At 44.1% G+C, this 12,654-nt stretch overlaps 1 protein-coding gene across 1 annotated transcript in view; it reads right to left on the bottom strand.

The window, feature by feature from the left end:
* Window positions 1–5,895: 5,895 nt before the first annotated feature.
* Window positions 5,896–12,654, bottom strand: part of KIF27 (kinesin family member 27) — a 62,164-nt gene continuing 55,405 nt past the window's right edge. Inside the window, exons 15-18 of the mRNA XM_088470106.1 lie at window positions 11,429–11,635; window positions 10,953–11,151; window positions 7,213–7,368; window positions 5,896–6,911 (exon numbers count right to left, since the gene is read on the bottom strand). Of these exons, the coding sequence (XP_088326232.1) occupies window positions 6,487–6,911; window positions 7,213–7,368; window positions 10,953–11,151; window positions 11,429–11,635 (987 nt within the window). The 3' untranslated portion in view covers window positions 5,896–6,486. The remainder of the gene's footprint in view (window positions 6,912–7,212; window positions 7,369–10,952; window positions 11,152–11,428; window positions 11,636–12,654) is intronic.

Here is a 12,654-nt window from a genome sequence, read left to right as displayed (position 1 = left end):
CTGCCGCTGCACTCACAGTCAGCGTCCGGGTCTCTGGCTTATACCTAGCCATCCCCCTCCTATTAACGAGGGGATGGAGCGCGGGCCCCTGCAAGTGCGTGTTAAGCGGCAGTGATTCCGTGACTGTCACTGAGACGCCTGTTCCTCCCTTCTCTATATGGGAGTAGAAACGCTGGGCGGTGTGAGTAAGATCACACAAATGACAGACGCCGCACCGCTGCTCACTAAATAGTGTAGCACAGGGGAGGTCCTGCCATCTGCCATTGGTAGTGTAATGGCGGGCTTCAGGAGACCAGACGAGTCCCTCTACATGAGGCAGCGCTGACAAGCAGCACGATCCTTGGTGTAGGAGTACCCGCGTATAGAGGCTTCCCTTATTGAGACAAGGGCCCAGCCTTATAGATGTGTCTGCTGATGCTCCCGTACCCCGCTCAGAAGGGCCGGGAGGAAGGATGTCTTCCCTACATTACGCCCAGCCCACTTTTTCCTAGTAAGTGGGCAGAGGCGAGCCTTACAGTGCACGCGCGCGCACACACTGATAGGGCGTCATACATCCTGCCGCGTCTAATAAGAGCCGCGCCATCTGTAGTCGGGCTCGTGCTCTAAGCCCTCATCTGAGAGCAGCGCGGTCTGCCGGTCCGTTAGCGCGGCTGCGCAGACATACTCGGTATTAGTCCCCCCGTGAAGGGACCTCGGAGGTACCTGGGAGGGCATCCTGCCGCGTCTAAAGCAGGCAGCAGTAGCCCCCCAGTATTAAAATGGCGGCCGCACTCGGGGCAAAGCCACGCCCCCTTCGCGGCCCTAATTGCGAGCACGCAACAGCCCAACCAGCGGGGCAGCCATCACTGCCTACCGCTGGTTAAAGATGCAGTGCAGACCAGCGCCTGAATGAGCGCGGCTGCCTCCTAACTCCTGCAACAGGGTTAATTAATGCGACTCTCTCCCCCTCCCACGCTGGGAGTGCTGCTAGCACAAAAGTAGAAGTAGGAGGGAGTGCTTTTAAGTGCTAGCTACAAATAAGTATCAGCGCAGGGCTCGGATCTCTCCACGGCTCTTGCTGTGTGGAGTTTGTATGTTCTCCCGGTGCAGGCAGCACTGTTTTTGCTTAGGCTCATTTTAACAATTAGCAACGCTCCTCATCTAAATCTCAGGAGGAGATACCGCGTCCCGCAGCTCCTGGCTGGGCTGAGCAGGCTTCCCTGTTAGCTATAACATAGGGCTAATAGCCTTACGTTATACCAGCACAATGCGGCTCCACGATGCAGCGCTGTACGACCATCACACTCCTGTCACAGCAGGACAGCATCACCGCTTTATACTATAAGGGGGCTAGCAGCGCTGTGCTAACTGGAGTGTAGCAGTTTGCACACGCACAGCGCGGTATTCATGAAAAAACAGCCCCCCTGCTTCCCTTTTAAGGACTGTAGTTACTGCCTGCACACAAGCAGTATAGCTCAGTGCACTACCTGCAGCAGGGAGTGCTTTAGCGTGGGTCTCTTACGACTACCACACTGGGAGTGCTTCAGCGCAAAAGGTAGGGGAGGCCCTGTCCTTGTATAATAGGAGTTTAGTGCTAGCTACAGTGGATAGCTGGTTGCTAGCTGTATGGGCACTAGCCCAATTCCCTTTTGCGCATAACACCACGTTAGGCGGTTCTGAAAGAGGCCAGTTCAATCGATGCATCACAGCTAGAAGCGAGGGGTTGGCGAGACAGTCCCGCCAATGCAGCGCCGCTTGGCAGGCTTCCCTTCGTTCTTTAACAAAGGGCGCCTAGCTTAATCTACTGGCTTGATATCTCAGCCTGTGAAGTATCATAGCCTCATGGTGTACTAGCTCTACTGTTCTGGTGCTGCTGCCAGAACTTATGGTTATAGCATACCCTTCACCCAGGGTTAGCACACTTTGGCGTCCCATCCCCAGGCTTATGCCTCACATGGGCTCGCCTTAAAGAGACTTCCCATGCATATATGTGGCAGCACATATACTACATTATAGGCTGGTCTTAAAACCTTTCACCAGTTTTCTGTGCTTACCTTAGAAGGTATGCATATGTGCATCTATTTATATCTCATGTGTTCCCTTCGGCAGCACATACAGGAAGAGGTTAGTAACGTGCGGCTAGTGTAGTTGTTGGCATTACTGCCTCACAGCACTGAGGTAGTCTTTTTGATTCCCACTTCGAAAAGTGGGTTAATCTGGCGCTAAAAGGGCTCACCTGCTAAGGCGAGTACACCTGTAACAGAAGTCCCAGGATCGAAACCAGTCTGGGACAGCACGCAGCTACCATATCCTGCCCCTGAGCAGTAGCTGAGTGACGGCCACACGCGGTGCATGAGCAGTCCCCCTGCGGGGGGGTAAGCCACGGGTATGGTATGTATATATGTGTGTGTGTGTATATATATATATATAAATATATATATAATGTATATTGTATTTTATACTAGCCCTGTAGTAGAAACATATACATGTGAAATTTGTCCTTGGAGTTCCTTCCATGGCTTTAATTTTTGCTCATGTTCTAGTTTTACAATATTATCGTCACCTACTAAATTTGTATGTAGGTATGCGTATGCCTATATGGATATCGCTTCTTATCCTTCCCATAAGAGCAGGGGTAGGATCTGTTCTTATCAGTTTTATGTCGGATACCTAGCATATTGATAGAAGGCTGCGATTGGAGGCTGGACTCCTGATGCGGTAGTTGGTACAATAACTCCGCTTAACACAATCTCTCCCGGGGGATTGGGTTGTGTGTGTATATACATGTATATGTGTAGGAGGCCTATACTTCCACAAGCATTAGGTTACCTATAATACCACGCATGGGAAGCTGCCTGGGATTACCAGAAGCTGTAGGCTATATCCATACATATTATATGGTGGCTCTATAATCTAAAGTCATGTGCTGCAGCTTACATAGTGATAGTCACAATTCCCTAAGGCATTGCTTCTAGCATGGACCCTAGACATGTCACATGTATATAAGGATATATACTTATATAGCTCGGTTCATGTCAGTCTATATCTATGGCGCCCCGTTTCGGGGGACCTATTATCATTACAGTGATGCACTTGGTAGCAAGCTTGTAAGACGCCCATTCTTTGTATATTTCCTAATAATTGGGAAACAAAAACCTGTTTTCTGTTTAACCCTACTGGGGTTATCACTCCCTTCTTTGCTTGGGATAACTAACGAGTTCTATGTCTAAGTACAGGTACCCTTCTCAGTATCGATTCCGGTACTCCATATTATTGTCGCATATCTCAATAGAATGAGTCTAAAGGGCCCTTAGGTACAATTCATATCTTGAAGGCCTAGGGCCACCTACCGATTTAGGCAGGGACAGACCTGGGTTATATTAGATTGGTGGGCATAATACACATTGTAAATATTGGTGTAAGGATACTTAAACTAGCAGACCGTTTTTGGGGTATAAGTATAATCTACAGATACACGTCTCTAATGGAACAGGCTCAGGTATAGAGTCCTGTTTTACGACCTTCTTGTCTCCACTAACATTTTACTAGTTTCCACAGTATTTTCTACTGCACATCTCCAGACTGAAGTATGTGCTGTAGACCATTGGTCTTAGCCCACTGAAGCTACTCTCTATTCCTAATGTGGCGGGTTGCTTTGCGATAGAACAGGTCAGTGACATTCTACATTTCGGCCAGAGGGCTTCTGGTCGCTCACAGGTGAGAGCTTACCCACTAATGCCTCGGTAGAGGCTCCTATTTCATGTAAACTGACATACATAGAGTTCTTCTCCCTTACTGCCTCCTAGCAGCCATCCGCTCTTTTAATCAGTTGGCTCTACACTTTAGAATTTTCCTGGAGTGTGGGTGCATAGTTACAACATTGAGAACCAATTCTACTAGAATCTGTTGGCGTTATGGACCAAAGCACATCTCTGGGCTACTGCACATCTTTACATAGAAGTGTGACAGTCACTATGTTCCACTCAGGGGGCCTGGTGGGTTTCCTGTTCAGTAGCTGTTGATATTTTTATCATACTGACAGGTACCTGACTGGTATCTTCCTGGTTTTTCTCATGCTATGTTCAGGCCAGCAGTTACTACTGCCTATGCACTTCCATCATGTTGGAAGTTGTCCGTTGTTTCTCTTTAGCGTCAGGGTTTCAGTTGCTGGTTTATTCCTGTTCTCAGCATGGGTTGTACTGCGGTCTGACCCTCTGAAAGGTATTGTAATCTCAATCCTCTCGAAGCCGCCTCATGGCCAGGGTGATCTCCTCTCTTTGGAGATTTCTATGGTCTCATCCTTCCGCTGGTTAACAACTTTGTAGTACTTGGACTTCCAGAAGGGTTCAGGGCGACTGTGCGGCCTTGACTTTTACCTCCCTGTATACTCTTTGTGAGGAGTCTGTGGACTCTCTGTTTTTGTAGATTGGTATCGTTATACTTCTATCTATATGAGTTATGTCCAGCAGTGCTGGTATTCTGCTATCTGCAAAATGTGGCAGCTTCCTGTTTCCGACTCTGGTACGGTTTCCTTGAGGTTTCTTCTCGGGTTACTGCCCTTCTCCTATGGATTCGGGTAGGAGTTCTCTTCTCCCAACAGTATGGCTTGGTCTGTTTTCAGCTGAGTTTACAGTGTTCTGATGCTTCTCATCTGAGGGTGTTTTCTCGCTAGCCGCTTATTCCATTCGACTACTGTACGTTGTGGTATTCTGTGTCTGTTCCGCACGGAGTTCTGTTTGTCTCCTGGCTCACGACACTTGATTCTCAGCTCTTGCCTTCCGTTGAACCTCCGGTTCTATGCGGTCCCTGTTCGGTTGGCCGAAGGGTCGGCATGTTCTCCGCGCTTCCCACCCGGGAGGTTGGCTTTGGGACGTCCCCACTGTCTTGAACTCCAGTGTCCCCTAGTGGATGAAGGAGAAAACAGGATTTTGGTACTTACCGATAAATCCCTTTCTCCGATTCCACAGGGGACACTGGACGCCCGCCCGGCGCGGCGTACCTGCCTGTTGTGGGTCTTTATATAGTTGTGTGACTGCATGTGTTCCCTGCAGTGGTTTCCTCTGTTTTCCTTCAGTCGGTATTGTTCCGTTCTGTGGTCTTCTCCTTCTCCTCGTTTTCCTGTTGTCCTCCGTCTCCTCTCGGGCTCAGTTCTTAAACTGGGGCTGATGGGGCATAGAGGGGGAGGAGCCAGTCACACTTCTAAATTATTTAAAGTGCCAGGCTCTACTCTACCACCGTCTATACCCCACTGTCTTGAACTCCAGTGTCCCCTGTGGAATCGGAGAAAGGGATTTATCGGTAAGTACCAAAATCCTGTTTTTAATAGTAACTCATATTAGCTAGTACAATTATTGTTCTATGTTCAGAATAGCTAATTTAAAGAGAAAAAAAAATATTTTTCTGCAAAACTTATTTAATGAAATGTAGGAAACTAATAATTTTCTACATGCCCAAATAGTGGAAGGAATCTCCTTGCTTATGTTTCTCTGTGCCACAAAATATAATCTCTTTCAGAGTAAGAATAAAGCTGTTTGGAGAGAAGAAAATAATCATTTAAGATCAATAAAAAAAAAAAAAAAAAAAAGAGCATCCTGTTGTCCAAATAATGCAGTCACACCCCTTATAAAAAAGAGCATCCTATTGTCCAAATAATGCAGTCACACCCCTTATAAAAAAGAAGTACAATATCATAATAAGGATAAGAAATTTGAATTTCAGAAAACTGAAATTGAAGTCGTCTCAGCAATGTGCAGATAATGATCCTAGAAGTATAAAGCAATGCTGTAGAATAAGAGGATCACGTTACAGATAGCATACACTATATTATTTCAAAAAACAATTCACTATTTGATTATTGTTAACAAAAACACAAATATCGATTTTTATTTTTTTTAAGAGATTTATTTTTTCATTCACTATCTTACTACCTTCTTAACCACATTTATTACACAGTAAGCTCACGTTTAAGTAGTCTCCCTTCTTTTTCTTAATTTCATCCAAGCAACAGACTTTTAGATGTGGATGATATATAAAAAGTGCCGTCCTATACAACAATTTAATGAGGAGCAAATAATAAATATCAAATTATTTCAAGATGATTCGACACAAAATTATATAAAAGAACCTGTCAAATATACAGTTCTGAAAGTATTCTAGAGGTTAGTGCTGGCTGTTTGTGAATCAGTGGTGAATAAGAAGGACCTCTGTTGAGAGATCCTTGGTCAAGACAAAGTACTCACTGTGTGACAAGTGCTACTCTTAGAGGGAAATTTTGTCAGCGTGATGAGACACAGCGATGTTCGGCTGCTCACAGTAGGCAAGTGTCGCTAATTTTCCTGCGCACCTCCATGAGAAACGATGGAAAGTAGATATGTTATTGATGATGCACTTCCTTTGAATTGATTTCCCCAATTAGAGAAAATATATATATATATATATATATATATATATATATATATATATTGTATATGTACAATGTTCTGCTATCTCAACTTTAAAGTCTTTGGACTATTGTGCATCTTCAATTGAATCAGCAAGAATAGAGCCAACGCTGGAGCGTCTCATTGATAACCCTGACAAGGAGATTTGTCGCACCTCTCGACGGGACAATTTCACTGGATTCACTATAAGTGGCTCTCGGACTGCCTCTGCTTTTGTTTTTTGGGTAAGAGATCGGGAATATGGCTTTAAAATATGTGGCTCTTCAATATCTTCTGGGTCATCTCCACTTGAAGAGTGCTTTCTGATTTGTCTACGTGGCTCTGAGACCTGTTCCCCAACTCCTGAAGGATCTCCAGGAAATCTGTAAGTGCTCTGCTGAAGTCGGGAGTTTGCAAGGTCTTTTGGTTTTCTGTTGGGCTTGTTGTTTTCACTCATCAATGCCAATTTCTGGTCAGTGCCTGGTTCGGCTTCATCCTGGCTTTGTGGTGTATCTGCAAAGGCATGGTCTTAATGTTTTTTTTTTTATGGCAAAGGCAATAGATAAACGGTAGAACCAGTGCTGGAACCCATAAAATTTAGATATCAGCTTTCATTATTATTACCATGTTGAACTACGGAAAACTGATAAATCATTGGTATATATGGGTTACGACACACTAATGGTATTTGAACAGTGCTATTAAATAAGTACAGTGATGTGTATAATGCCACCCAAATATCCATAGGTTATATGTACAACAATCATCTCATATGATTTATCATGCACTAGGAGTAGTTCTAGTTAACACTTACTTTTAGAAAATGTTACATTTGATTCTCCAATTAAATCCTTAAGCTTCTTTCTCAGTTCTCGGCTGGTTGTCTTGTAGAAGTAAAGCTCCTTTGTGAGCTCCTCAATTTTTGCTTCATTTGCCTTGATGCTTTCTGCAGAGACTACACTCTCACTATCTATAATGGATAAAAAAATTAATGACCAGGGCAATATGTTCAACCAGTCGCGTGGTACAGCAAAGGGTGCAGGAACACTTTTGCTAATTTCCTGGACCCACGATTTTTACCAACCACAATCAATGCCCTAGTATCTTACAAGCAGCATTCAGTTTTGGTCTGCTATCGCTCTTGTCAAGGGAATGACAGTGATGTCATCATAAGACATCACTAGGAAGTTCTACTATATTTGCAGCCCTGAGCAGTTGTTTGGAATAGTTATCCCATGTAAGGTATTAGCATCAGACAGGTGCTAACATTCCACTATGTAACATTTTTATTATACAATCTGTGCGGAAGTGCACTGTTTAGATTGATCTCTAATGCCATCTGTTGGGGAAATTCAACATTTTAGAAATCCTTGACTCGCGGATTCCATCTATTTTCAGATCGGAATCGAGATTGTCCAACCTGTTGGGTTTCTTCGATTCCCCCTCCCTAGCAAAATGGGGAATTGCCTGATGTTTGGTCTCCATTAGCCAAATTGTATTTAAATTGTTTATTGAATTTATGCTGGGATATATAAAAGTGTTTGTGCGTGTATTTTTTTTTTCTAACCACCACCAAGAATTACTTTCTATTTCTTGTCTCAGTATTAATCCATCTTTCCAAAACAACAAAAACAGGAATCTGCACGCAGGTTTTTATAAGAAGACTATGTTTCGCCATCTTGAACGGAATGACATTATAGTTCAACAATGCATAGCATTTAGAAAACCTACCACATAAAATGAGGGGGCCTTGTTTTTATTTGACCCAAGATGAGGAGATCTAGTCAAGAAAAATCCCCCACCATCATCTGCGGAAAACGGTTTGCTGCAGTGTAGGGTGTAATTATCTGGTGATAACTACTAAGGAGGCACATCATTATAAAGATGGGACCCAGAATTAATGCAAGTTGGGATTCCTTATCCCTGGAATTCTTTATTATTCTGCAGTGGAGAGGGTTATTGTCTGGTGATCACACTACAATAATGTCTAATGGGGCACATAGTTTTAAAGAGTAGAATTCACTCTTTTACCTGCTCTACTTTCTTTGAGTAAAAAGATAGTACAAAAATTCCTAAAGTGCTCGATGCTGGTGAACTTTTTTTCCGCCATTTTATTTTGACCTTTTTGTTATTTTTGTAGGAATTGAAATCTGCCAGTGATGTCAACAGAGAGTTTCTACAGGAGATAATGACTTCAAAATAGCTGACCACTGTAGTGACCTGTATGTGTGAAAGGTCTAGTCAGAGCATAGCCTTTCTTACAAGGAAATACTATAAAAAAGATCAGCAAGGTGGTACCGGAATGTACATCAATCAGCAGAGAGTCACCAAAAGCTCTCTGTTAATGAAAGAAACCAAAAGGTTAATGCACTAGGTGTAACAATAGCAGCAGTCTTCATAGAAGGTGTGGAAAATAGGGGAACGGTGTTATATGCAACAACGGCTCCTCCCGTAACAGGAGAAAGTAGCTTACAGCAAGAGTGCAGAGGAGGAACCTGTACAATGGAAATTACTGTACACGAGTCCTGTTTATTTTAAATTGTCATTTTTGTTTGTTTTTCTGTATTGATAATGTATTATGTACGATTGCCATGCGTCCGGGATTCCTCCAGACAGTCTGGAATCAGCAGTACTGTCCATGGTCCAGAGGCCTGCTAATCCCACAAGGGTGGTGTCTGTGAATCCTGTCAGAGGCTGGCTCTCTCTGCCGATCCAGCCCTAGCTGCGGGCCGCCTCTACCTCTAAAGTATTCTGGCTGCTGGCGTGACTGGATTGCCATCATCTTCCCAACAGGCTCCGGAGAGGTCTCTGATCACATATATAGGGGCATGAGGGGGCTCTGATCACATATAAAGATACATGAGGTTGCTCAGATAACATATAAAGGGAAATGAGGTGGCTCCTTATTAGAATGGTAAAATAATGGCTAGAAATATGACAAATAAAAGGGCAACCCTACTGCAGTTATGGCCCGTGCCCTGACCACACCCTCTGTACGGCAATCTGAAAATGAAAAGGTGCTAACACTAGTAGTGCATGCATCTATATGTTAGTACAATCTATGTAAAACTGTGTAAATGCAGTTTTTTGTGTGTATTATTGGGATGGAGCAGTTGCAGTTACTCCTTTACAGAACAGGTTCTATTTGGTGGAATAAACTGTGGCTATGTGGCCATCTATGCAAGTGTCATACAATTTTAATTTTCCTTGAATAATTCAACCTCCTAGTTGAATCTAGATCCCTTTGTTTAGTAGTTACTTGCTGCATTTAATGTACTGTATACTAATATATGGAAAGGTTGACGTGCGCTCCTGGGTAATGTGTAGGGGGGGAGGAGGGGATGGGGAGAGGGAAATGGTGGGGGGAGGGTTGAACAGTCAGTGTGTATTGTGGTGGATGTTTTGTGATGGGGTGCGAATGACAACAGAATGCTGGGTGAGTGGCACGCGCCACTGTCTTGCACCTACACAGGGCGAATGCATACAGTCAACGGGTCACTCCTGCCCTGCACCCACAGGCACGTGGACGGCCCACATCAGCCCAACAGAACATCTGGCCCCAACTGGACTTTGAGGAAGCCGCTCCCTGCCACAGTAATCAAGCACCTTCCGGTAGGTACCAACCACCCCTCCTTAACAGTGCGGGACGCCGCCACTGGGGACACCGCCCAACCACCAACAATAGAGCATCCCAGTTCCCAAGACTGTAGACCATAGGTCCAGCAGGGGTACATGCAGTAGTAAGGACTGCATGGTAAGGAGCCCCCTTAAAGTGTCCACCCACCCCCCACACTGTGGATTGCACCAGATCACCACCATCGGGCAGCACACGCCCCCACGAACTATCCAGAGACAACAAATTCCCGAAGAGCACTGTGCCTCCAGACGAAGGAAGGAACTTGTGTCCACACAATTAAACACAAATTGAATAAATATATCACCTATACCCACTCACCCAGCATTCTGTTGTCATTCGCACCCCACCACAAAAACATCCACCACAATACACACTGGCTGCCCAACCCTCCCCCCACCATTTCCCTCTCCCCTTCCCCTCCTCCCCCCACCTACACATGCGTGTATGTCAACCTTTCCATATATAGTCAACCTATAGTAGGACCAGGTACCCCTACTCGCATGTTGCAGCACCAGCCCCATCCCTCCTCCCCCCACTCCACATTCCCAACCACACATCCCCTTACCCCACTCCACCACGAAGCACATCCTAACCAACCAACTTCTTACTGTATACTAATATAGTTTAAGATGTCATGTCAAATTCTAACAATATTAGATATTTACTCAAGACTACTGGGAGCCAAATATCTAGCTAAAGCAAAAGCAGATGACCCAATCGGCCCCGGAAACTGGGGTAAGTATGGAAGTGGGATGGAGTAGAGGGTGGTCTGCAGGACCTAACGGGGGAAACAGAGCAGCAGATGTGAGGGCGGGACCAGACAGAGCAAAGCCGGGTCAGGTGGCCAGGTTCCATTGCTAGTACAATAATAAAGTAATAATAATAAAGTGCTCACTCTGCTCCGGTTGCCCTCATACCTTTAAAGTGCTGTAAAAGAAGCTGCATCTTTTGTTCATGCTCCTTTTGTTGCTGGGTCAACCGCCTGTCACTTTGCAATGTAAGATGCTCCAAGGCTGACTCCAGCTCTCTCACTATGTTCTCCTGCTCTGACACTTTCATAGCCAATTCTTGCGACTGCAGCTGCAGCTTCCGTTCAGTCTCCCTTAGGCTCACAACCTGAAGAAAAGATAAGCACAGGTCAGGAGTAGCTCTTTTATAGTACATGGACTTGCCAAACACTGTCTAATTACAGTACAGGCAATTGAACTAATGAAGTTACATTTCTATGGATCTGGATTTATTTTGACTTTTAAGTCCTTATTCTTGTGCAATGTTTATTTTGTTAATTTTACTGTATGTACATCATAAAAGGACTAAAAAAATTACAAATTAGTCAATTGTTTTCCATAACAAGATACAAATGATAGCACTGATCAACAGTAAAAGCTTAGACCTTGTTGAAGTATCTGACAAGGATAGATCTAGTCTCGGAAGCAGATAAGGAGCTGAACTTCTCTATGACGTTGGCTTCACTCTGTGTGAGAATCTGAGAGAAGTCTTTCAAGGCATCCTGTCGGCTCTGAATGCACTCATTCTTGTACTCAATGGCAGCCTCCAATGCTTCTATCCCCTCCTCTAGCTGGAACAAGATGTGCTCTTCCTGTGGAAATAAGTATCTGACACTAAGCAGTGTTCGAGTGCAGCTTTGTTAGAACATATGCAGGAGAACACAATTACAATAACGACTAACAAAGCAGCATCTCTTGTGAATTCCTAGGCAATGATAAAGACTTAAGCTGGGTACACGCTTGTCGATATATCGATCGTTCGGACAATGAAGTCTATATATCACTAGTGTGTGTGTACACCTGATATGTGACGTTGTTCACAGACATATTAGGTCAGCCCTGCAGCACAGCCGATGCCGATATATCACTTAGATATATTGGTACGTCTGGCTGTGTTTGCGGGCGACCCACTGACTGCTCGTACACTGGCCGTAGGAACAGCTGACACAGACATCACACCTGGATGGGTATTTATTATTTTGAAAAGACAGAAGCTAATATGAAAATACACACGCACCCACCACTGGTATTGGTGAACAAAACATATGCTAAAAGAGACTATTTATTTAGGATGGAAGAGTAGAAAAACAAATAAAAAATTTGCTTTGTCTTTAAAAGGTTATGCCAATCGCATACTGACTTTGCTAAATAAAAATGAATACACTGGGTGCAACAACTAACTGGAATAACTCCGGATACTTTCTATAGATGTGTTAATCAAAATCAGCAGTTGAACTCAAAGATGGCCCTTGCTGCACACCTGTTCTGGATATCTGATGCTCCACAGGTCATTTCAAAAGGGCAAAATTATGTTTTAGAATTTGTGAGTAGGAGTGAAGGCCCCCATACATCAGAGATTGATTGCAGCAATCGTGCAATTTGCAATCGATTGTGTATAAAAATCTTTCCCTTTTTCAATCGATTGCAGATTGCCTGAATTGCCACAATCGATTGTATAAAAATCTTTCCCTTTTTCAATCGATTGCAGAATGCCTGAATTGCCACAATCGATTGTATAAAAATCTTTCCCTTTTTTCAATCGATTGCAGATTGCCTGAATTGCCACAATCGATTGTATAAAAATCTTTCCCTTTTTCAATCGATTGCAAAT

This window comes from Taudactylus pleione, unplaced genomic scaffold (genome assembly GCF_031769625.1).
Source record: "Taudactylus pleione unplaced genomic scaffold, aTauple2 ptg000095l, whole genome shotgun sequence".
Classification (NCBI taxonomy): Eukaryota; Metazoa; Chordata; class Amphibia; order Anura; family Myobatrachidae; genus Taudactylus; species Taudactylus pleione.
This window is presented reverse-complemented; position numbering and strand designations above follow the sequence as displayed.